Source organism: Cygnus olor, chromosome 22, assembly GCF_009769625.2.
Source record: "Cygnus olor isolate bCygOlo1 chromosome 22, bCygOlo1.pri.v2, whole genome shotgun sequence".
NCBI lineage: Eukaryota > Metazoa > Chordata > Aves > Anseriformes > Anatidae > Cygnus > Cygnus olor.
Window position 1 is genome coordinate 166,165 of NC_049190.1, and position 24,726 is coordinate 190,890.

A 24,726-nucleotide genomic window follows, 5' to 3' on the forward strand; every position below is an offset into this window, starting at 1 on the left:
CCAGACTGCCTTCTCCACAGTGCAGAGTGAGGCAAGCGAGCTGCTGGAGGCAGGCTGCCTCTCCTAACACTCCTCTCGGTATCACCAGTAGATCTTTTCGTGACAGTGACAGGGGGGAGGGAGGGGAAGCAGCAACAACCCAGATGCAGATATGAGGAGAAAAACGTCCTGGTATAACCCTGTGTTACAGCTTCTTCCAGGCCCGGTCCCAGCTTTCAGGGAAGAAGAGATTGTTTGTAGCAAGAGCAAAAGCAGGTCTTTTGCCTCAGACCTCTCAAAACCCAAAGAGATCGCATCCAGAAGGTGTAGCGTTAGTACGTATGGCAGCAGTACCTTACGACACCTGTATTACCCAACACTTGTGTTATTACCTGCCACTCGCAGAGCTACACAGGAACATACATAAAGGGCCAGCCTCTCCAGCCTTAGCAATACTTGTGTGTCCCTCTGCTGCGCTGCCAGAGACGCAAGAGGAAAGAGGAAGATCCCTTTCTTTGTACAGAAGCCTGCTCCGTGCACGAGGCTTCCGGGCCGGCCTCACGCCAGCTCGGACCCTCCCGGGCCCGCAGCGCTGCCCTGCGCGGGGGGCTGCTGCCATCTCCCGCCCCCCGCTGCGGCTCCTCCCGCGGGCCGGGGAGGGGAGGGGAGCCCCGGCCGCCCGGCTGCCGCCGCCCCGGGGCCCGCCCGGCCGCCGGGAGCCGCCGCGAGCCCGCGCGGGCCCCGCCGAGCGCCGGCAGCGCGGGGGAGGCACGGACCGGGCGGGCGGCGCCGCCTGGCGGCCGCGGCGGGAGGCGCCCGGCGGCCCCGGGCAGGGCGGGCGGCTCGGGGCCGGGCCCCCGCGGCCGGGCCGAGCTGCACCGCCCGAGGCGCGGCGGGGCCCTCCCGCACCCGGCGCTGAGGCGCCGCAGCGGGACAGGGGCAGAGCCCTCGCCGCCTCCCTGCGCCGAGCTCGCTTTCTCTCTCGGCTGGCGCGGAGACGCGGCCCTCCGGGGCTGCGGGTGGCACGGCAACGGCGTGTGCGCGGCAGAAAGGGGCTGTTCTGATGCCGAGAAGGAGAAACCGTGGCTCCAATGAAAAACGGCGAACGGAGCTCTGACATCTACACACAGAAGTGAGGAGCTGAGTTGCTGCAGCACGCAATACATCCTCATTCCTGCACTAGAATACGAAGAGCTAAACAAACGCTCCCTTCCAGAGAGCAGCAGTGGCTTAGAGCTGGCACCGGAACGATCAAAATCATTCCTTCCTGCACAGGCAGCCCTTCTTTAATATCTGCCTAACAGGCACCTGCCCCTTGTACAGCATAAGCATTGAGAACCAAGCACCAAGATCTTCTCCCAGATGGAAGGCAACGCAGAGGTTTGCAGGAGAGCTGTGTCTGGCAGCAAAGGCTGGCAAAGCTAGCCCACCGACCACAGGGGCTGGCCTGGCAAGAAGAGGCTGGAAGTGCTTTGCAGTGCAAATATCAAGGCGGGATCTGTCCAGACAGAAAGAGCTGGGGTCAGGGAGGGGCTGCCAAAGCCCTGTTGGCTTCCTAGCAGCACAGCTAGGCAGGCCAAGGAAGGCAACAAGAGCAGAGCCCAGGGAGGCGAGCTTCAAGCAGACTCGTTGCTAGTCCTGCTGCACAGAGAACAGAGTAATAGAAGGCAAACCTTCTCAAAAACAGGCTTGAGGAACCTCTTTTCACTGCATCCCTGGTTTTTCCTCATTCAAAGGCAATCTCTCTCCCTGTTTAAGCAAGCATGCTGCACTTGGAAACACTGAGGTGCATCGCACAGTGACACAAGGAACAGGTGAGCCAACAAGTGCTAGTTCATTTCGATGCAGCATTTCAGTTGCTTGCAACTTTCTATGTATGCTCTCAAACTACCGGGCCAAAGCACAACCTTCTTGAACGACGCAAAAGGCAGTATAAAGAGTGACAGCACAAGAGCCTGGAACATCATCTCCTCCCTTACCTTCTCTCACCCATACAGCAGTCCCAACAGTAGCTTGGTCTCAGCAGAAACAGGCAAGAAAACCCTTGAGCTACAGCGAGGAACACAGTATGTACCACTCTGGTGGTGGCTTTCAGGCCACCACAGACAACAGTAGCCTCAAAGCAGGAGAGACCCTTGGCTGAGCAGGCAAACGTGTGGACAAGAGGTCTCCACGACCCCTTTCACAGCCACAGGACACAGAAAAGACCAAGCTAAAGACCACGTAAGCACAATTGCTTCCCGCGGTCCCTAAAGGTCTTGCCCTATTTTCCCATTCCTACTTCTAGCTGCTGCCTTCACCCCAGTTATCAGAATCCTTGCAAGCTTCCCCACCCTCTGACTGCCACGGCCTCATGTCCAAGGTGGAAAAGGGGAAAAGGGAAAAAGGAGTTTTTCCAGAAGCCAATGAAATGCAACTGTGAACATAGTTCCCATGGTAACAGCAGGATCCAGAGGAAGAAAAGGGAATGCAAATCAGATTTTCAAGGGGATGAGCAGGGAGGGATGAACCACTTGCATCCACCAGCCCAACCAGGCCACTCAAATAACACCTGCGCTGTAGTGTCTGACAGGTACCACATTTCCTCCTCCCCTTTGTGCCTGCCCAGGGAGCTCTGCGTACAGCAGGGTCTCTCGCGAGGAGCAAGGGTTCCCACTGCACAACAGGGCTCACAGAAGGCTACCGAGGGAGTCTTGATGCCTCCGCTCCCAGTCCTTGCTCCCATCCCAGAAATTTCCCTCTGACTGGAGCAGTCTCTCTATAATTCATTCAGTACATTACTTTCACTGACTGACATATTAACCGTAAATGAGGTGGCGGCCCAAAAATGCCCCGAATGTAAAAATCCAAGAGAAGTAATTCCCAAGGTTCAAGATTTATTCTCTTCTACCCACAGGGGAAACAGAATACTTCTCCATGACATTCTAGCAAGGACTCTCACTTTGCAGAACAAATACAGTGAAATCAAGGAAGCTTTCAAGAAAGCCAGAGAAGCAGAGTAACTTGCACGAGATGAACTCAAACCCATCCATCCAACGGCACCAGGGCCTGAGCGCTCTAGCAGGATTCCCAGGTTTGGGAGCCATCTTCCCAGCTTCACAAAGGACTAGTTCATCTCTGCTGCTCTCTAGATCTTATTCTCCCTTGACTGCTTAGACTGTTCATTGTACTCTGCTTCTGTTGGTGCTTCCCTGCATGGAAGGGGTTAACACTCAAAAGCACCTCCTGGGGTTTTTCTACTTCTTTTCTGCTGTTTTACTTCCTCAAAGACACAGAGATCAGCTGCCTGGATCTGGCTTGACCACACAGCAGAGCCCACAGCCACCCTCTCTGCAGCACAGATTGCCGGGGTGTAAAGGGGGCAGGGGAGGGGAGGGACATGCAGATTTGCTGTGCTGGAGCCTGTTTTGAGAAAGGCATGAACATTTCATGACAGGGAGAGGGATGCTTCAGCAGCATCACACAGAGGTTGATTTGTGCTGTGCCATCAGGGACACAAAAGGACAGTGCCTTTCCCTCCAGATTGATCCCAAACCAGCACTCTGATTCCACAGAAACACACAGAGAAGCCCACCTAGGGCAAAGCAACCTCATCTGTCCACATTTGCTCTGCAACTCCAGCAGGACAAGGAGCCACAGGTGGTGCAGCTCCTGCAGAAATCTGCTGTTATCGACCTGGCAGAGGAAGCTGCGCATTGGCAAGATCTGAAGGCGTGGAAGAGGAACAGCCCCATCAGTCCCCAGGATGTCCCGAGCACCATAATGTCCTGTTGGCAGACTGCCCTGGCCCCACAACACAAGGTGTAGCTGAAGAGCTGAAGAAAACGGTCATTTGTAACTGCAGCCCAGAGTTCTCTACAAATGCAGAGAAAAGGAAGCCGCTTTTCCCTCCTGCCACATTAGCAATAGCTAGTCAATTTCCAGCATCATCCACAGCAGCCAAAGGCTCTGAGTTCACCATTAAAGCAAGTCAGATCAGCTCTGCCCAGACTAGACAGTGGTAAAGTGTTCCCAGACCTGGTATAAAGTAGTAAAGATGTACAAGATCCAGCTGTTCCCAGAAAAGAGATCTCCAGGGGTCTTGGATTGCATTTGGCACAACCCCTTGATTCAGGCACTCAGCACAACTTCCTCAGTTTAGAAGGAGAGCTAGGTTTGAGATCCTTGCTTTGACTCTGCAGTCTGTAGACCTGCTCCTGTCTACAAGCCTGTAAAACTCTGGCACAAAAGAAGCCCTTGTGTTTCCAGAGAACATGGTGAGCGCAGAAAGAAAATGGACTGAACAGCACGACACAGGGCTGCCTACAGAAGAGCTAAGCTTATCCCTAAAACTCTCAAAAATCCCTCCAAAAGGGTAGGATAGGGCACTGTGAGCAGTACATGGACATACACACCTACAGGCATCTTCGACAAACAGAAAACCTGCCACCAAAGTAGGGAATGCTGGGTTGGCCTCACATAGCCAGCCTCTGATGTGATCACCAAGTATTTCTGGGGTGGACAGTGTGCTCCTGAAAATTTTCATTATGTCTTCTGCCCTCTAGTCAACAGCTGTTGGTGCTCAAACACCAGAGGAAGATGGGAAAGAAGGGCAGCCCCCTGAAACCCTCTGTTTTCATGATTAATGAAAACAAAGACATTTCGCACTTTCCACGTTGTGCTTATATTGCTACAGTAAACTCCCAGCAGCTGTTGCACTCCTCGGTCGGAGGGAGCTATGTTGGTCTCCGGGCTGTCTACATAATTTGCCCAGGTTGTAACATGCTCCAAGGCTGCAGAGGTGAGCTGTCAGATGAAGTACAAAGTTGCTCGGTCCCTACTGAAGTTCTGCAAGGAAAAAACTACCTATTAAACCAAGCAAGCCAGAGACTGAGAGGGAAATGACAACACACAGCAGCAATAGACATAACCTGGAACCACGCAACTAACCTGAGAGAGATGATATACTGGTCCTGATAGCATGGTCTGACAGCAGAATTTATTATGGGTATATTGAGAAAGTAGAGTCCACCCAGCAATCCTGAGTGAAAGGCATGACCAGCAGTCCTGGTTCAAGTCCCTGGAAATCCAGCCCTTCAGGAGGAAGGAACAAGATTCCTAGCAAAGGGAGTCTGTGAAGGACCACAATTCTGGAATTTAATTGAGACAAAGCTGCTACACTTTTCTTGGACATGAGTCCGAGTGGGAGGTGTTTGTTACTGCCAATACATTTTTCCTCATACACAATTCTTCCACATGAGGTTGAACTGTTAAGCATTGACAGTGCATCTGTTAAGATTGGCTCTAGAAACTGAATGTTCTTGGAAAAAAAAAAAAAAAAAAGGGAAACACACTGTGCTTGCCCTTCATCTTCCCAGCCATCCAGCTCTCAGTACCATGAAGAAAAGCCAGGTGAAGCAGCCCACTTGCATACAAATGGCCTGAGAGTGGCAGTGTTTAAAGTGCTCCTCTGTGTGAAAGGTGCAGCATACTGACAAACAAGAAGTTCCCCAAGGACGGTAACATTCAGCTAAAGGGCAGTGCTACGCTGACAGGCTTGTTTCTACTGACAATACAAGGCTTCAAGGAAAGCTCCCAGATTTTCTGCAGGACAAAGGCTCTTCTCGATATCTGAAATTCCTCTGATATATAAGGGTTTTCTTCAATTTTTTTATTTTATTTAAAAAAACAACAACTGCATTTCTTTCCTACTTCTCATGGCAGCTACCTTGGGCTTAGAGCAAACAGTGAGCCTGCTTCTTCAGAACAGAACCAATTCCTCCTTACAGTACCCAGCAGATGGCTGTGGAATCACCATGAACTACAAGCACTGGAAGACGTCTCTGCACAAAGGGGAAGGTGATGGTCCTCCAGGGTCACAAAAAAATTTCCTTCAACAGAGAGGCCAATGCAACCTCCTCACTTGACTCCCTTTAATTAGTAACCATCTGGTTTTGAGAACTGTCAACCAGCGTAGAGCATTTGGCAAGATTCCTCAGCTGCTGCTCTCCTAACTTCAGTTCTTCTTGGAAATCCTTTATGCCCCAAGAAGCCAAAAGAAAATTAAAAGAAAAGCAAAAGAGAAAGCATGCAAGTGAAACTGAAGAGCAAAGACAGTATAATCTAGCAGACCAGGCAAGATATTCCCGAGTTCTGCTTCCACGTCAGAATGCGAATACTACAGAATGTCAGAGTACTACAAACTGCGCTGGCCATTCAACAGCCAGGAAACCTATCGCTGAACCAACCGCAGAGGAGGAACTGCAAGACCCCAAGTCCTATATTTCAAACAAGCTGCTAGAAACCCCTTGATATATCCCAGAAGTCGGGCTGTTTGATTCAGTGTCCTGGCCAAACTCCAACTTAAGCAATTACCTTGTATCTTTCTAATTCCCCTCCTTCACTTCAACTTCTTCCTTGTCCAAACCACTGTGCACCTGCACAGTGTGACTGTAGTTGAGTGCTCCACTCCAGTACAGCGTTCATCCACCAGGATAGACAAGGATTGCCTTGCTGAAACAAGTTTGTTGTTCTCTGTGGACAAGAGCTGCAACACTCTTTATTGAGTCTGCCCTGATTCTGTCCTGACGCCACGCTCCACTCAGAGGGTACAGAAACACTGCTAACCCCGGTGACATGGACAGTGCTGCCCCAACAAGGATTAATGCTGACCCATCGCCACGTTCCCTCCCCCATGCATGGCAGTACTGGGAGTTCTCAAACAGAAGAGGGCTGTTCTCCACTGAGGAGGCTGCAGGTGCAAAAGGAGCATTTCACAGAGCTTTCAGATAGAGCAAAGAGACGTGCTAATCGTTCTGCTCTGCAAGCTCCCAGCCTGCCTTGCTATCCAAGTCACAGAAGTTCAAGTTATCAGGCATGCTCTGCCAGTATGAGTCTTTTCACTCTTTTCAGGGAATCAGCCACACTGGTAGTAAAGCACAGTGACAGGAGCTGGGCTGCAGCACTTCTGCGAGCACGGCTTGCCTCATTAACATTCAGCACATGGCTCAAGCAGCTTTTAGATTACTCCTTCCTGACTCTGGGACCTCATGCGTGAGTCACAGGCTTGCACATTTGCTTCTCCTGATCTCTGCAAGCCCCCAGCACATGGCAAACTCTGTTCTGAACAGTTTCTTTAATTTCTGCATGCACACAACCTTCGTCTCACTTTTGCTAAGAAGCAGAGTCATCCCCTACCCCCGAACATCATTGTACTCACCTGGCTCACCACCTTCCTTTCTCACAGAGGCATTCAGATTTTGCTATACCCTCTTGTAAGCAGGTACATCAGACTTCCCTACACTCACAACCCTTCTACTAATTTTCACCTTGGTTCTCATAAGGTGCTGCTGCCCATGAAACATGTCTACAAGTCAGCTCCCTTTCCCTTCTCCAAACCCACAGTAACGGTACGGGGGCAGTTAAGGGGATTGGAGATCCCAATGCTAAATAGCTATGGGCCGGAATAACCTAGGGCTGGGTAGGTGTGGCATACAGGCCTGCACCAACAGGTAGGAGCGGCTCTCACAGCTATTCTACGTGGTGTACCCTTGTTCCAACTATCTTTTATGCAGAGCCTCTCCCCCAATAGTCCTGCCGTCTGCCCCAGGACAAAGAGGACAGGTATAATTTCCCAATGCATTTCCATAAACTCATCCTGTGCAGTAAAGGAGTCTAACCCAAAACTATTAGATCCTTCCATTCTACCTGCCCTTGGCATTCATCAGCATGTCAGAGCAGCAGAGCCTGTAACCTCATTGACTCCTGACCTCTGAGAAAAAAAAAGAAAAAAAAATGTTAAATACCTTACTAGAGCATCTGAAACCACCGGGATCCAGCACCTGCTTAGCAATCTGAGCTGTTTCCAAGGGACAGATGAACAGGAGCCCTGATCTGCACTGAGCTACAAGATATTCTCACTTGCCTTCCCAGGAGATGCATTAGACCCGTGCTTGGCTGGGGTCCTCACTGCTGAAGGGGTCAAGAAGAGCTCAGAAGTTTCTCACACCCAGCTCTTTTAGGAGAAGAGAGTGCGGTCTGACACTCTGGGGAATGGAAGTCCCCATGCAGGGAACGAGAAAGCACATGAGCAGGCTGCATGGTGGCAAGTGAAACAAACACAGGTGGGTAAGGCCTGTAACATCTTCCTGTTAGTCCTGACACATCCCATTTACACCTAAGAACCCATAGACCTTTGCTTTTGACACTGTTCCTATTTCGTGCTTCCCAAACTCAGCTGGAGAAAACAATGTTATTCCCTCAAACTATCCTCTCCATTTCAAACCACAGGAACCTCTGCACAACACTTTCGTCTCCCATGCTTTCTTCTCCTCCAGAACTATTCTTCCTTGTCTGTTAGCATTATGCCAACACCAATGAGACTTCAGGCAGAAATCTATTTCTTCCCTCCAGCTCTTAGTTAACATATGGACTTTGACTACATTTCCCATTTTCATGTCCACGTAAGTGTCTCCTCCACCTGCCTCTCCCCAAGAACATTACAAGAGCTCTGATAACACCTACATCCACCCACCTACCCTGGCAGCGAGGGAGGGAGGGAGGGGCGCCTGATCCATCTCCCCCTGCTACCCCATCCCACCTAGCCAGCAGCCACCTTTGCTCCTCAGGGTGCTGTGTGCCTTGGCACGGAGCTATTGGAGGAAGCGCTGCTAACATGTCGGCACAACACATTGCCAGGGCTGGATGATGCCTGCAGACTTTGGCTGCAGTGAAAGACTTTAGAATTCAAGGATGGACACAGAAACAAAGACAATTCACAGAGGTATGAGGGGTTCTCTTACTTTTCCAAGTGCTCTGCTGATGAAGGTCTCTCATCAGTAGTTACGCAAGGTGCAGCAAACACTGCCAGGAAGCCTTGTAGTAACCATAGCTGGTTCATAGACCTATACAGTAACAAAAAAGGAAAACTGTCTAACAAATCTCCACAGCCTCAAAGATCTAGCCACTAGAAAAGCAATCACTTCAGCAAATCACAAAGTGTCCGTTTCTCAGGAGAAAGTAGTAACAGAGAAATTCTTCAGTATCCAGCCAGGTGAGAGCAGGCAAGAAGCTAATACAATTTACTCAACCACAGACCTTGCAGTCAGACTTCCAGGAAAGCTGGTAAACAAAAAAGCTCAGGCAATTCGTCTAAAGATAAGTCACACTGGTAGCTGCACCACTCTTCTCACAAGTCCCAGAATCTCAGCCTGATGCAGTCTATTAAGGTGGGGAGAACGAGTCCTGCACAACATCGATCTTGGATTAGCAAATTCAAAATCAGAATCTGCTCTCAGACTGATTATTTTATCTGAACATTCAAAATTCACCAATCGGTAGCTGATATTGTCCAGTTACAGAGGTTTCAGGAAATAAGATTTTCCTTGATTGTTACTTTACACCTCAGCTTTTCAGTGCTCACAGAATGTTAGGGACTGGAAGTGACCTTGAAAGATCACCCAGTCCAATCCCCCTGCCGGAGCAGGAACACCTAGATCAGGTCACACAGGAACGCGTCCAGGCGGGTTTTGAAAGTCTCCAGAGAAGGAGACTCCACAACCCCCCCGGGCAGCCTGTTCAGTGCTCCGTCACCCTCATTGTGAAAAAAATCCTTCTCATATTTAAGCAAAACCTCCTATGTTTCAGCCTGTACCCATTGTGCCTTGTCCTATCACTGGATGTCTCCGAGAAGAGCCTGGCTCCATCCTCCTGACGCTCCCCCTTTACATATTTACGAACATCAATAAGGTCACCCCCTCAGTCTCCTCTTCTCCAAGCTAAAGAGACCCAGCTCCCTCAGCATTTCCTCATAAGGGACATGCTCCACTCCCTTAATCATCCTCGTGGCTCCTTGAAGAATAAATCTCCAGCCCTCACGGCAGCAAACAGCAATGTAATACTGAACTGAGTATCAAGGTAGTAATGTTTGCTTTAGTTTGCAGACACACTGAAGACAATGAGTTGCCCACCTATTCCATTGCTGAGAAAATCTTACAAGAGGCAACAAGAAGGTAGAGATTTGCATAATCTATTCTGCACAGCATTTTGTAGGGGGATCTGATGTGGTAGACACCTGAATTCTAACAGAAGTAGGCATAACGGTACGCTGATCCCCACGCAAAGACTGGAAGTGCAGGCCTGGCCTGTGTGCGGGCCATCCATAAGAGCAGATGCTGGAGGAATTAAGTTCTGAAGGACTGGTAATAGTTCACGGAGCAGACATGAGATCAGGCTCTTGGGATAGGCACAATAATGTGAGGGCAGCATCGAGGCTATCACAATGCAAAGAAGATATATGAAGGACTAGAAGTATAGCCCTGACAGAGCCCACAAGACTGCAGTATCCAAACATACAGCTAAGCACATCAAGCATAACTTGACCAGAAAGAAGACCCAAGAACTCGCAGGAGAGTTCCGTGCACGGGCAGCCAGAGCGCCACAAGGACAAACAGTTTCTCTGCTACTTGCAGAAACCTGTATTTCTCCTCAAGCTCAAATGATGTAAGAAAACCAAGTAATTGTCTCAGCAACGGACTACCGACAAATGCTGCAGAAGGGAGACAATGTCCCTTTAAATGTTACTAAAGTGTTGTCAATGGATCTGCCATGGTAGAAGAGTTAATCCCCCCCCAGCCCCTCTCCGCCACCGTGATGGGATAATTAGATGCGAGGGCTCAGCACAGATGATGCTCCAGTCGCTTAGCAACTAATGGTTTCCATGGAAATGGCAAAGCACAGCCTTCGGAGCAGTAAGTGAGCAGTGCAGCAGGGCAGGGAGAGATGCCTTAAACTCCTGCACTGATCCTCTCCTCCAGAATCACTCAGAGGCCTTGAGGTATTAGTGGAACGAGAAGGGGGTGCCTTAAAGATACAACATCCCTGTTCCAAGCTGCGGCAAAAAGAAAAGGATTTTTTTTTTTTTTTTTTTAAAGAAACTTCCAGTGACATGGCCTCATGATCTCACTGACTCTCCGCTAGCAAGAACTAGGCTGAATCACACAGAACTGCCTTTTGCAAAGGCTTGTGCCCTAATACTCCGGTTGGATACTGCTGTAAGAAACTGAATATGATTCCAGCATCAGGCCTCATGCTGGGGTTGAGAGGTGAGAACACACACTGCTGTCTTTAGATTCTTGATGCTGTCTAGTAAGAAGCCATGTACAGGCATCCAGTTTAGCCCTGAACCAATAGACAAAAAAGGTTGCCTATTGATTCTGCAGCTCTATAATGCACACAAAGTTGTCACTGGCTATAAAACCTGAAGAGTGTCACCAGATGAACAGAAATCAGATTTATTAACCTTAGCCCAAGTCTGTCATAGAATGGCTTGGGTTGGAAGGGACCTTAAAGATCCACCCAGTCTGTACTCGTGTCCGGGACTGCCCCGACCCAGGTGCAGCACCTTGCACTTGGCCTTGTTGAACCTCATCAAGTTCACGTGGGCCAACTTCTCCAGCCTGTCCAAGTCCCTTTGGATGGCATCGCTTCCTTCTGTCATATTGACTGCACCACTCAGCTTGGTGTCACCTGCAGACTTGCTGAGGGTGCACTCGATCCCATTGTCTCTGCCACTGATAAAGATATTAAACAGTACCAGTCTCAAGACAGACCCCTGAGGGACACCGCTCATCAGCGGCCTCCACCTTGACGTAGAGCTACCTGGTGCTTCCTTCAATGTGACACATTTCTACCGCTTTATTACTGCTGATCCCTGCGCAAAGTCACCATCCCACCATTTCCAAGCACAACAGCCATGACCCGCATCTTTTCTAACTAAACACTGCACGTGCTGGCAGTGCAGCTGCACTGTTGTAAGCTGTGATCGTGCCCTCATAAGCCGAGCAGGGACGATCATACAGTGAGTCATAGAATGGCTCAGGTTGGAAGGGACCTCAAAGGTATCTAACTCCAACCCCCCTGACATAGGCAGGGATGCCACCCACTAGATCGTGTTGGCCAAGGCCCCATCCAGCCTGGCCTTGAACACCTCCAGATTTGGGGCATCTACAGACAAGCTCTGTCTGTATTCTGATAAGAGATCACTGGGACAGGGCATTAGGTGGGGTTCTTGATTTGGTACCAGGTGGTCTTCCCTGAGCTACTGCCCCAGGGCAGTACATAGGCCATCACACAGCCGAACCAAAATCCTACAGCAGGCGGTCAGACCTGTGCGTTAGCAGCATCCAGCATAACGAATGCACTCCCCCTCACATGACGTGGGAGGGCCTGCATCGTTTTCGGGTTGCAAATGACATTATGTGTAAGGCTTTTCAGATGTCTCAAGCTCTGAGGGCACCGCAGGGTGCGCAAACCCGCACCGCAGACACGCCCTGCTCTTCCACCCTCCCCTCCATCCCACCCTGCGCTCGTGAGAGGCATCCCCCCGGGGCCGGCAGGCACCCCGCCCGTCTCGGCCGCCTGCCGCAGCACACGTATCCGCCAGCCTCCCCGCTGCTGCTCGTGCCCCGCCGCTTGCCGTCTCTGCCGGCGAGAAGGACTCAAAATGGAGGCCAGGCCACCCGGGCGCAGGCCCCTCCCCCGGGCAGCGGCCTCAGCTCGCGGCGGGGGGCAGCCGGAGGGGCCCGGGCTCGGAAGCCCCCTGCGCGCCGCTCCCGGCCCGGGGCGCAGCCTCCGCCGTGCCGCGGCGCGGAGCCCGGCGGGCCGCGGGCAGCAGTCGGCCGGGGCCGGGCCCAGCCCCGCGCTGCGCTCGGGCGGCGGCGGGCAGCGCCCCCTGGCGGCGGCCCCGCGGGAGCCCCGGGCCGAGCCCCCCGTCCGTCCGCCGGGCCAGGCGGCAGCAGCCCGGCGCGGAGCGCCGCCCGCTGCCGCCCCTGTCGCTTTCAAACGGGGGAATCAAAGGGAAACGCCGCGCTTTGTGCCGCGGGGAGCGGCGCTGGAGGTGAGCGGCGGCGTGCCCGGCACAGAAGCGGTCGCTTCAGTCGTCCGCCAACTCGGCTTTGAAGTGGTTTCAAAAAATCTGGGAGGAGGGGCAGAGATCCGAGCTCAGCTCTTGTACTACAGCTTCACAGAGCCAAAGGATGTGGGGGGTACGCGCCTGCCCTGCCCCCACCGGGGAAAAATACTTCTCTGCTCAGAGAGAACGCAACCTCAGAGCGTGAAGCGAGCACAGCCGATGTCAAGCCGCTGAGCTGTGCCGGCAGCCGCCCGCATCTCGCTCGTGCACAGAAGGTACCACGACTGCAGCTCACCGGCTGCTGACCCATGCGCTGCGTTGGCTCTCCCCGCTGAGAAGCGCCCAGCAGGGCAGTCCCACCTTGCGCTGACCACCCCTCACAGCTCCTGAACCTCAGCTAGATCCGTGCCGCTTGGTCACAGCAAATTCACGCAGAGAAAACTCGTGGTAGCATTGATATTGTGGAATTACAGCCCAAGATTGACTTTGTCCCACAAACTGCTAGAATCCATCCCACAAGGCATATTCAGAGACAGCAATTACTATTGCCTGTTTCTCCTGCAGGTACCATACTTCGCTGGCAGGAAATGCTAGCAGTAACATGCAGTTACCTGTAAAAGAACCCTACGGTTTGCAGAAGGAAAGCCAAGGTAACTCCCAATGCTAAGCTACATGTTCACAAAGCCTCTCTAGAGTTCTTGGGGTTACGAGGCGGGAGGGGAGCTAGTGAGACTGGTGTTCAGTAAAACTATCCCATCAAGCTACCTCCACACAGTCAGCACCCACCTGAAAAAAGCTGTCCTTGATGAATCCAGATGCCCCGATCCAAGGCACCTCCAGCTTGCTGCCTTTCTACATCCTCGGCTCCATTCATGATGCTGATGCTGGCTACTTTGGCCTTCTGCACATCAGCAGGTTCTCTTCTGTTTCACCTCCTGAGGCTGGAGGGTAGGAAGAAAAGCAGAGGTGGTTTTAGGAGACAAGCATGAGCTTCTGGTTAAACTGTGGCATAAAGAATCAGCAGTCCTAGATTTATTTGCTACAAGTTGACTCCATCAGTCTGATCAAGATCCATCTCCCCTGCAAAGGCAGGCATAGCAAGACGGAGCTGAGGGGTTATGACGCCTTGACCATGAATTGGGACCACCATATAAATCGACCATTTATACAAACCAATGGAATTGCAATTCAGCACAAGAATGGCCAAAAGCAAAATAAGGCTCTGAACCAGTGTCAGGTGAATTCACTAACACCCCAGGGGATACACAAAGTATCAGAGCATACTCCTGGTTATCCTCCTGCAGTCCTGCTAGACATGCTCTTCCCAGGGATGATTTCTGAAAGCGGTAAAAAGAACTGTTTACTGTAGTTTTCACAGACAAATTCCTCCTTAAAGGAATCTTCTTTTTTCCACATTACAGCCTCACACATTGCCTTCCTTGCTTTTAAAAGGCCATGCCTGGCTGAAGGGCAAGCAGGTCACGACACTTTATCCGTATGCAAGGTTTAGCTACTTCAGAACTTCTTTCACTCCAAAAATACTTACGTTGTTCTAAGTTTATTAATATAACCACATCCAGTCTGACACTCTAATGCAAGTTTATTGAAGTATCAAAGGTTATGTGGGTAGGTGAGGCATTAATTGAGAGCATATACAGATAATCATGGGCTTAATGAATTACTATGCCTCAGCTGATGCATGCTAAACTACACGCATATGCTGTATGAGAGTTTCACTTCAAATAGAAAGGGGAAAGCAACTTTGTGGTACAACAGGTCAAGTGACAGGTAGTAAATTATTAAACTATAGTAGTTGGATTGTTCGCAACATATCCCAAGTCAAATATCAGGCTCCAGTGTCAGGAAAGGGAAAGAGATTTTGATTGGGGCGCTCTCAAATTTTTTACGAGGAAACCAAACCACCAAGCACATCTTGTTTATATCTAAAGAATTTGACAGGAAGCATGTCTGCCTTAATGACTGAGCTCTTCACAGAAAGGTAGAAAAAGTTTTGCAACTGTATTCTTTCACATCTACCAAAAGCAAAGCCATACTGACTTGGTATTTATGAAATACCTAATAAAAACTACGCAAACCTTACTGCAGCATAGACTTTCAGGCCTGTTTTTATTGAAGAGGCAAAGCCAAGAATGCAAAATCCCCTTCTACCCTTTCAAGTTTACCTTTACAAGAAAAGCCTGGTTTGGCGTTTGACTTATTTTTCAACAGCTTGTCTCGAAAGATGCAAATGCTCAAGAGGTGATAATAGTGACAGTAAACAGCACAGGAATACTTGGCCCAAAGCACTGCATTGCAATCCTGCAGTTGGGAAAAGCATCTTACCCATTTTTCATCACCCACCCACCAAAAAAACAACAACAACTTGAGGCCAAACCTGTGATGAAAGGTTCACAGAATTCATTTTTAAGCTGAGATTCTCCCAAAATCATGATGCCAATGTTATGGTGCAACCTTTTTAATCAATTGCCCAAAACAGCCTCTTTCTGTCATCCTGCTACAGACTGACAGCTTGCCCCTTAACAAGTCTACAGCTATGAGCATAATCTGTATGCTCCTACAAAACGGTCAACGTGTGTACTGAGTCTGAAATCTAATTTCCTGCCGATACATTTCCCACCCCCTCCCAGCTTTAGTAAAATATAAGATACCAAAGCCCCCTTTAGGGCTTTAGTAAAATATAAGAACAGAAAACAGAGCCTAGGAGGTAGTACCTCTTTTACTCTCGATCAGCTTGCTTACTCCACTAATATTAACTATTTAGTCATTGGAAGGGTCTTTAACAGGTATTTGGAAGTGTGAAATAGAGATGAGCCTTTCACTCAGCTGTGTGATACCCTTTAAAAAAAAATCACTCGGCAATACAGAGCACTTCACACTAGTAGAATTCTTTTTGCTGCTCTCAGATCTGACTGCATGTAGCTTCTGAAGATTACTTTGCAATAAAATGTACTTGAATTCTCAGAATAAGTAATTCTGGGAAAGCCTGCATTTAAAAAATGGCCTTAAAGACTGGGATATGGCAGAAGAACTCGAACTTGCCATCACTAATGATCAGTTTCTCCAAGGTAAAGATCACACAGGGACTGATTGGCTAACTTTCTTTTAAAAAGATTTGTCTCCAAAACTCAGGTGAAAAATCTAATCTAGAACTTACTATTTATGAGATTTTATAAGTTAATAAAAAGACCATTTTATTTCACTTTATGTTTAAAATGCAACATTAGAAATTTCTTTTTGTAATTATATACCAAGTATGCATCTCTCCTATTTTCTCCTGCACATACTCTTAACAGCATCTCTCTTAAGAGCCCAGTCTCTTCCCTTTAGCTGCCATTCATGAGTCCTTATGCCCATATCTAAGTCCCACTCTCCTGAAGCCCAAAGGAAGGAGAGAAATTTTGGTGTGCATAATGCAGGCCCTGGTCAGCCATTAAGCCAAAATCAGTATTTTCCCAATCCAAATTCTGTGCGTTGCACACCCTGGGAGAGAGAAGGATCTAAATCCTATTAATTCACCACATTGTTTCTGGACTTACAATGTCAACCAGCTACTGCTGAGAAACTGAGCTCTCGCATGCTGAATTGGCAAGCTGACCCCCTGGCACACTGGTGTGCACTCCCAGGGAAACTGACCGATGACCGTGGTAAGTTCGGGGCATGGTATTACCCACAGAGGCTGGTGATATTTTTAGGGTATGATATGGGAAAGGGGCTTTTATTTTGCTAAGCAGAGAGTCTGTGTCTAGACTGGAATTTTTCTAATCTTCAAGTTTGTCCCTCTCTCAAGGACAATGATATAATTACATAGCTGTGCCTGCTGATATACTTCCCTCCCAATGCTACCTTTTGGGTAGATAAACTTGGGAAAGGAGTGCTGCTGAAGGGAGTAATTTACACTCTTCCGGCTTGTCTCACTGAAGAGAAAAGTAAAATATCAGAGCTGAGCACAGTTGTTTGGGCTAGCTGTAGTGGTGTGAGAACTCGCAGTCATGCATGCTGTATGCAAACAATGACAAAAATCACACCACTACTTAGAGAGATGCGAAGGCAACTGGCAACCTTTGCCTTGGAATTTGCATTCCGTTAAAGCTTCACCAGACTGCTTCTAGACAGCCGGGTCTAGCAATGGTCGTCAGGCAGAACCACTGGAGTGACAGTTTTTCTTCTCCTTAGAGCCTGATGTTCAGCCTCATCTGTGGCTGTGGGTAAACCCCAGCCTGGTGTGCCCTATCACAGGAAGCCCTGGCATGGACTTAACTGGATCCGACAGTCCAGTAGCCTTGGTCACTGCTGCCACAGAGACTTCTCCAAACACATCCAGGGACTATTCTAGTCCAGACTGTACTGAGGAGGATGTGCTGACATCTTTCAGCAAGGCTTAAAAGGTACGTAAGGGAACTGCTTAGGAAGTCCTAACTATCATACGTGCTTAGCAATCCTGCAGGAAAACTGAGCTGGTTCAGCAGTTCTATAAGCAGCTGCCTCCTGCTACAGGAAGGGTCAGTCGACGCACAGAATCTGTTTGATGAACAGGATGAGAGCACAAAGCGCAGGAACAGAGGCTGAAGTTTTCTTCATTGGTAGAACAAGGGCAGCATAGCTACTAGCTCAGTGAGGTTCTTAGCCCTAGCATGAGAGGTTATTTTTTCCATCGTCCACTCGTGACTAGGCCTCTTGGCTGAGACCAGGAGGAACAAATTAATTCAGGAAAGCACTGCACCTCCACTAGCAACAGGGCTGAGATCTGCCCAGCTTCCTATACATGGTCTGCCACACCCAACTTCCCCCAAAACAAAACAGGTTATCTCTATTCCTCATTCCACCGAGGGCTAATATACCCACATCCTTTTTTGCTCTTCCTCTCCCCGGCTTACAGAGAATGAAGGTGACTCATGTGCAGACATCCCGTTTCCTCAGAAGATGCTGGAAACTCCCAAACTGAAGGCGATGCCATTGCCTCAGAAGTCAGAAATCCACAGATCTCAGAGGATGAAGCTCAAGCACACCAGGCAGATAAGCACCAAAATTGAGGGAGGCTGGCTCCGTCCCTCCCTTAATTACTCCATTCTCATCACCCTAGCCCTGTGCAACAGCACAAATGGCAGCCTGACTGTACAACAGATCTACCAGTTCACACGGTATCTGCTGTTCTCCTACCTCCTAGTGTAGGATGGAGTCTTTGACGTTTTTCTGAAGAGCAAGGATACGGCATTCAGGACTTGTTCAATTCTCAGCTCTGCCTTTGGCTCAAGATGCTGCTGAGAAAACTGCTTCCCCTCTATTCTTACTAGGGAATATGGGTAGATTGCAGAAACACAAACTTGGAAGTCTTGAGACCCAACAGTGAGATCTGCTTGGTTGCAGATCCTTAGAGAAAAAATGTCTTTTGTCTTGCAGACCTTAGAGACAAAATGAAGTGCTCATCCACTCCAGCCATCCGCACAGGTCAGGGAGGAACCTCTCCTCCTCCCTGCACTCAGATACAATGTATTCTCTAACTTACTGCATTTTATTCACGGCGCTTCAGCTCAGTGCAAATCTCTCTGCAGGCAGCACTTTCCATTTTTTCAAACAGCCCCAGCGGGTTGGAAAAACACTATCCGACACAACCTGTGCTTCAGCAGCAGCTTTGAGAAAACAACTTGTTTTGTGTGCGGAAATGGAAACCACAAGTCACAGCTGTGGAAACTAACCCCAAAAGGGCGCCAAAAGTTTCACGAGGAAGCACAGGCTGTGCGCAAAGAGGCTCTCGACTTGGTGAGGACACGGAGAGGGCCAAGCTGAACACTTGATAAAGAGGACCCTACCCAGAACAGAGGCCTTATCAGCTTTTACCTATACTTAAGCAAAGGGATACCTGAGTTGCTATGACCAACCCATCCCCACAAGCAACAGAGGGGCTTCTACTTGCTTTCTCTTTAGAGAAGCCCCTTCCCTGCTTCGGAGGCAAAGCAACAAGAGGGTACTGTACTATGTTCAGGCATAATTCTATTCTTTCCACATCTGGAGAGAAACCTTTCAGTGTACCTCAAGGAAAAACTTACTGGCTCCTCCTCACAACTGAGTTGCTGCTGCAGAATATTGCTGGATGCTTCTCCCAATCTGGGGAACAAGCTCAAGCACAAGGCACTCAGATAGGGTTGTCTATGACCGCAGCAGGCATCCAAGCCAGTACGCAGCCACTACACCACTCAACACCAGGCTTATGAGATTATACTAGACAATTAGATAACCCCACAAGTAGGTTAAGTTACCAGACCACCAAAAAAGCATTCTTAAATGAACCTAACATAGCTAGAGAAGCCAGGCTAAATTAAAACAGAGTCCTAATCTTAGCATCGTTTTGCTTAGCAATACGATATCTGTCAAATTAATACGGATTAAGACTGACTGAGGCTCTAGTATCAGTGCCTGAGTGCTCATTATGGTCCAAATAACTATCGCAAATTCCTCTCTGTATCTTTTGCAGAACTCATTAAATCTCTGTTTGGTCCATGACTCCTTGTGGCTCCCTGCTTCTGGAACATGTCCTAGCACATGTTTTCAAACCAAGCTTATTTGCTCAGGTGCTACTGCAGATAGCTTCCAAACATGCCGTAGAAGAGCAGCGAGCATCACAATATAAGGACTCAAATTTAGAAGTGGGGAGGAGAAAGACGACCATCTCCTTCCCTTCAGTAAAGCATTTTTTGCTCCTAGTTCATCAGTAGTTGCACACATCTCAGGCTGCAGAAGCATTTTGACATGTGGCACCTTCAACACCTTTAAAACTTAGTCCACCAGGCAAGCCATTGCCTCTTGTCATTTTCTTGCAGTGCAGAGGGCTAAACTGCAGGGGAAGGGTGATCTGAGACAAAGGGTCTCAGTCTACAGGTCAGAAGCTGAACAGAGAAAACATCAGCTGGCTGAGTGAGAAGAGCCAATACCATACAGACATTATTATAAGCTGTTGCACTTCCCTGAGGAACTGTAAAAGCATCAGACAAGGTTCCACAAAACCGCTGGACAGACTGCTTTGCAAGGCGCTTGGAATGTTTGCAACACTCGTTTAGCAGAAATCAATGAGCACTGCAGAGCACTAGGAGAGCTATCCTGGAGAGGCAAGGACATGACATTAAAAAAAAAAAATAGAGCTTGCTGTTGTCTCTCCAGCAAGAGGCACAACAATCACGTCCCTAGGCCAGAAGTCAGGCAGGTAGCACATTTGTAGCATTCAAGAAGAGCTGACTTTTTGTATCTTCTTCATGGTTTCTGCAACAATTGTTTGAGCTGTAGCATGCAGTTACCCACAGAGTGCCTCAAAAGCTGCTGCCTCTCCCCAGCTGTACAGCAGGAGCCAGGGCACCCTGTTGACAGGGGACAAACAGCACATAGTCGTGATGCAAGTTGTGAAGTTCACTGAGTTGTATTCTACACCTGAAGTACGCCGAGAGGACACTAGGCAACAGCCCACCTGAGCCTGCCCAACAAAGCAGGCTAGGTGCACCTGGAGTTCAACGCATTTCACCCGCACGTCCCCAAGAGCGTAAAGAACAGACGTGTTACTCGACCCCTAGTCTCAAGTCTGAACGCACGTGCTAAGACGATAGCTTCCCGACCAGCAGAAGGCACAAAAACCGTCACGAAGGGAGGGCCTGCGGAGCTGGGCCCAGACTTCACACGTCCGGCTCAGGGAGTCGGAGGGAAGCGGCTGTCAGCCCCGCGCACCGCCAGCGCGTTCTGCCTGAGCGGGGTCTGCCGTCAGAGCGCTCTTCGCAAGCCTGGCCGCACGAGGTGGCAGCACCGAGCTAACCGAGCCGCTTTAACGACCCGGTGCCGCAGCTCTTCTACGGACCCCCTCCTCCCGTCCCCGGCCTGGAGGCGGGGCGGGGGGGGCGCCTCGGGGCCTCCCGGCCGGCCCCGCCCCGCGCGGCCCCGGCCCCCGCCCGCCGCCGCCTGCGCCTGCGCGGCCATGGCGGTGCACTACTGCGCGCTGTGCCGCCGCACCTCCTTCGCCGGCCGCCGCCACCTGTACGGCGCCGCGCACCGGCGGCGGCTGCGGGAGGCGCTGGGCCGGCTGCAGGAGGAGGTGGGCGCGGGGCCGGGCGCGGGGCCGGGCGCGGGGCCGGCGCAGCCCCCCCACGGCGCTCCTGTCCCGCAGGTGGCGGCGGCGCGGGCGGCGCTGGGCGGCGCGGCCGTGAGGCGGTACGAGCCGGCGGAGCACGAGCGGCGCGTCTGGTGCCTGTGCTGCGGCCGCGCCGTGCGGCGGGACTGGCGGCGCGGAGGGCTGGCGCTGCCGCAGGCCGGGCTCCTGCACCACCTGGCCGGGTAGGCGCGGGCCGGGCCGGGGGCGGGGGGCGCCGGCGGCGCCGAGGGCGGCCCCGCTGACGGCGGCCCCGCAGCCCCGAGCACCGCCGGGAGACGGCGCGGTTCTGGCGGGAGAACCGCGCGGAGGCGGCGCTGCGGGAGCGGTTCCTGGTGTCGCCGGAGGACTACGGGCGCTTCGCGGCGGCGCTGGCGCAGGCCCTGGGCGCCTACGAGGAGCGGGAGGAGGAGCGCATCCGCCAGGTGGGGGCGGGCGGCGCGGCCCCCGCGGCCCCCCCCCCGCCGCCCCTCACCGCCGCTCCGCTCTCCCCGCAGATGGCGGCCGGCATCCGGGAGGCGGAGCGCAGGCAGCGGGAGACCGTGCAGGCCGCCCTCGAGGTCGGTGCCGCGGCCGGCAGCCGAGCCGTATCCAGCCCCGGTTGCGCCCGCCGGCCCGGGCCGTGCGAGCGCTGGCAGGCGGCGCCCGGCCCCGGGGGTGCTGGGGAGGGGACTGGGGGGCTGGGGAGCGCCGGGGGCACGCTTCTGCTCAATACCGGAAATATTGTTCCTTTTTCCTGAATCAAACTCAGCCTCACGCAGAGCCAGAACTTTGTGCGGGACCTTCTGTCTGCAGCTCCACCGCAGCACCCGCGAGGTAAGGATGCGACGTTGCTGCCAGCCTCCTCTCTGGCTGCTGCTCCGCACACCGCTCGACGTCCGGGGCAATGCAACAGCAGCAGTGCTTCTCGCCTGCCTCTGCTGTTGGCTGGAGCTGGGACTACCCTCGCTCACCTGTATCTTTCATCCAGATTAACGTTTTTTTAAATCTAAACTATAGCAAGCAACGTACGCACAGAAAGATTATTCTCTCATCCACAAAGAGGTATGTAAGCAGTAATAGCCGCAAAAAGCAAGCACAGTAACTTTTAAATGCCTAACGTTACCATACATCAAGAACACTTCTTTTTCTTCTTATCGGAAGGCTTCCCAAACACAAATACAGCACTGTTTCTGGCTCACCTCTCTTCGTGGCTCCTGTGTTTCAGGGATTCCTCTCATAATGCCGAGCAGCCTGGCCCAAGCAGTATGCAGACAGGACCCGATTTAAATTGGATGGAATCAGGCCAGGCTTTGACCTTCATTGGCCACCAGGTGGGGGCAGTTATCACCTGATTTTGGTAACAAGCGTGATTTAAATAGCTGCAAGTTTCATTAGCATGTGTTAAAAAGCAAAACAAGGGGTTGCAGTTGCCCCAGTGAATCTCTGTTGCTGAAAAAGGCAGCTTTGCAGTCAGGCAAGCAACTAGCTTAGAGTTTTAGTCAGCTAGCGTTAACTTCGGTTTAAGAAAACATTCTTTAAAATACACTGTAAAAAAGCAAACGCTCCTTTAAAGACAATGGAGAAGAGTCTCCCTCTTTCTGCATCAGGACTTAGTACTGGAAGGGAAATTCTCAGGCATTTCTTGTATGCTGCAATGCACACGATGTACAATCTTTGTTCAGAGATAATCTTAAAAGTATCAGTTTCTAATTAGTGTTTTATGTTTCTCATAACAGGAAACAGAAGGGAAAGGAAATGTTCACACAGGTAAGATGCCTGCTAATTGACTCATTTACTTACTGTCATACTTAAAACTCTTGAGTTACAAGTGTAACAGGGAAAACTTAAAGCAATTTTGGAACAGTTACAACATGACCAACAGGTGCTCGCTCTCTTGCTAAAATACTGATATTCTAAAATAGAAGAAAACACTTGAGTACTATGAAAACTCTATTGGCACTGCAAAGCCTGTGCACTACTGCTGTGCAGACTGTATGGTTTTAGGTGTGATCTGTCATGGCCTTAACCAAGGCAGGCCAGCTTCTTTTTCTTAAAAAATGAAAGGACAAGCTGCAGGTACAGGGGGAGAGGCGATATTCTTCCCTACCTCAAGCTAGGCACTTAAGATACCTTCAGTGGTTCAATACATTTTCCCTATGACTTCTAGGTGCAAAACCTCCCTGGCTGACAGAGGAAGACGAAGGGGATGGAAGTGAACAACAAATTGGACCTTCATATGAAGAATTTCTAAGGCAAAGTGAGCAGCTTGTATACATTTCAGTTAACTTCAAATTAATTCCAGTGCTGCACTAAAGAACCAAAAGGATTTTTAAAAACTAACTGAATAAATTCTTTTAGAGGATAAGCAGAAATTGAAAAAGCTCCCAGCAGACCGCGTTGGTGCCAATTTTGACCATACCTCTCAGACAGGCGACAGCTGGCTTCCTTCCTTTGGACGGGTTTGGAATCACGGCAGGAGGTGGCAGTCCAGGTAAGTTTCAGGGTAGCATGGACTGACACTGGACTGTGGGTATGCAGCTTCCTTCTTCAGGCTACTACTAATGGAGCAGGTTTTGTGGTAGCGAGCGTGCAGAGAAAATTTTCCCACGCAAAAGAAAGGAATTACTTCACACAGTGCTCAATCCAGGCAGAGAAAAATACACTAAGGTCTCTGTCTTGTCAAGCTTGGCTACCTTTTCAGACTTGCATACCTGTACTTTACACATACTTGTTGCACTGGCACTTTTAATTAAATACACTGGACATCTGCGCCGACTAGCTGAAGAGACTGCTGGGAACCACAGTTCACTGAAATAACTGAAAAGGTTGAGGGAGCTTCTGTTCTAAAATACCACGCGTAACACTGTCTTACTTGATAGATGAGGGAACTTTCATCATGTCTTTAAAGGCTGTTGCATCCTGACATCTATGCTCTCTTTCAGGCATCAGTTTAGAGCTGAATCAGGGGAAAAGAAGAAGAAAAGGTGATGAGAAGAGGACCACAGAAGAAACCAAGCTCTGACCTTTGTAGAAAAGTAGACTCTAGTTAGCTGTAGCTTTGCCAGCGCCATGTTTGACATACATCTAGATGCCTTCAGTCCCCTGGAAGGCGGCCTGACCACAGAATAACACTACGAGCTGAGCACTGTTGCTGAAAGCTACTTTGCAAGGGGCTGTTGCAGGAGATTCACTCCCCCTGTAACGGACATACTGTGTATGATTGATTTCTGAAGTCATAGACTACACAAAGACAGCTATGCCATGTCTTCATAATCAGAAAGCTCAGCTTACACAGTGTACACTGCACGTAGCGTGACATCTCTCTATTTCTCAAAAGCTTAGTTTAAATAAAGTTTTTTTAAAAAAGTCCTGTTAGTAGACCAACTGAAATTCATTTGGGATACAGGGCTACTGCTTATAGCAACTGCTGTCCTGTGCCTGTTGTTTTCATTTAACTTTTTGTGACTTTAACACTTTATAGCTTTCAGAGAAAGGAAAAATCCAGTTCTGCCTCATGTCAAGGGCAACTGTAATTAGTCCTCAGTAGAAGAAAGGCTGCCTCAAAAACTTTCGCTATGGGTAGTTATTCCTTCTAATTTAAAGAAAATACTTTTACTTTATTTAGGGTTCCTTACCTATGCTTCCCCTGGCCTGATAAGGCTGTTCCCTTGTAGAGAAACACGTGGTCATGGCTTGTTAGAGGGAGTTTAAGTAAATAATTAAAATGCCGTAC

The 24,726-nt window shown here is 50.1% G+C and overlaps 3 protein-coding genes across 4 annotated transcripts in view; 2 read left to right on the forward strand and 1 right to left on the reverse strand.

The window, feature by feature from the left end:
- BCL9L (BCL9 like) overlaps positions 1 to 13,812 on the reverse strand; it is an 82,101-nt gene extending 68,289 nt beyond the window's left edge. Inside the window, exons 1-2 of the mRNA XM_040534447.1 lie at positions 13,655 to 13,812; positions 8,760 to 8,861 (exon numbers count right to left, since the gene is read on the reverse strand). The gene's annotated coding sequence lies outside the window, so the exon portion shown is untranslated. The remainder of the gene's footprint in view (positions 1 to 8,759; positions 8,862 to 13,654) is intronic.
- Positions 13,813 to 17,392: 3,580 nt separating this feature from the next.
- FOXR1 (forkhead box R1) lies at positions 17,393 to 19,387 on the forward strand. Its single transcript, XM_040534458.1, has 2 exons — positions 17,393 to 18,027; positions 18,439 to 19,387. Exons 1-2 carry the CDS (start codon positions 17,810 to 17,812, stop codon positions 18,671 to 18,673), a joined length of 453 nt encoding a protein of 150 aa, XP_040390392.1. The 5' UTR covers positions 17,393 to 17,809; the 3' UTR covers positions 18,674 to 19,387.
- A 1,440-nt stretch (positions 19,388 to 20,827) lies between these two features.
- Positions 20,828 to 24,350, forward strand: CENATAC (centrosomal AT-AC splicing factor). Of its 2 annotated transcripts, none has more exons than XM_040534454.1 (10): positions 20,828 to 20,957; positions 21,030 to 21,196; positions 21,271 to 21,436; positions 21,509 to 21,598; positions 21,763 to 21,827; positions 22,219 to 22,324; positions 22,730 to 22,760; positions 23,161 to 23,250; positions 23,352 to 23,484; positions 23,936 to 24,350. In XM_040534454.1, the coding sequence occupies exons 1-10, from the start codon at positions 20,841 to 20,843 to the stop codon at positions 23,979 to 23,981; spliced, it is 1,011 nt and encodes a 336-aa protein (XP_040390388.1). In that variant the 5' UTR covers positions 20,828 to 20,840; the 3' UTR covers positions 23,982 to 24,350. The 2 variants fall into 2 exon arrangements, with proteins under 2 accessions (XP_040390388.1, XP_040390389.1); XM_040534455.1 differs by having other exon boundaries at positions 21,509 to 21,571.
- The last annotated feature ends 376 nt before the right edge of the window (positions 24,351 to 24,726 follow it).

Excerpts from the sequence above, each read along its gene's own strand:
- FOXR1 (XM_040534458.1), top strand. The coding sequence starts at position 17,810 with ATGCTGGAAACTCCCAAACTGAAGGCGATGCCATTGCCTCAGAAGTCA. Across the intron at positions 18,028-18,438 it reads CAGATCTACCAGTTCACACG|GCAGCACTTTCCATTTTTTC; the intron begins GTATCTGCTGTT and ends ATCTCTCTGCAG.
- CENATAC (XM_040534454.1), top strand. The coding sequence starts at position 20,841 with ATGGCGGTGCACTACTGCGCGCTGTGCCGCCGCACCTCCTTCGCCGGC. Across the intron at positions 21,599-21,762 it reads CCGCGGCCGGCAGCCGAGCC|CCTCACGCAGAGCCAGAACT; the intron begins GTATCCAGCCCC and ends AATCAAACTCAG. Across the intron at positions 23,485-23,935 it reads GGCAGGAGGTGGCAGTCCAG|GCATCAGTTTAGAGCTGAAT; the intron begins GTAAGTTTCAGG and ends GCTCTCTTTCAG.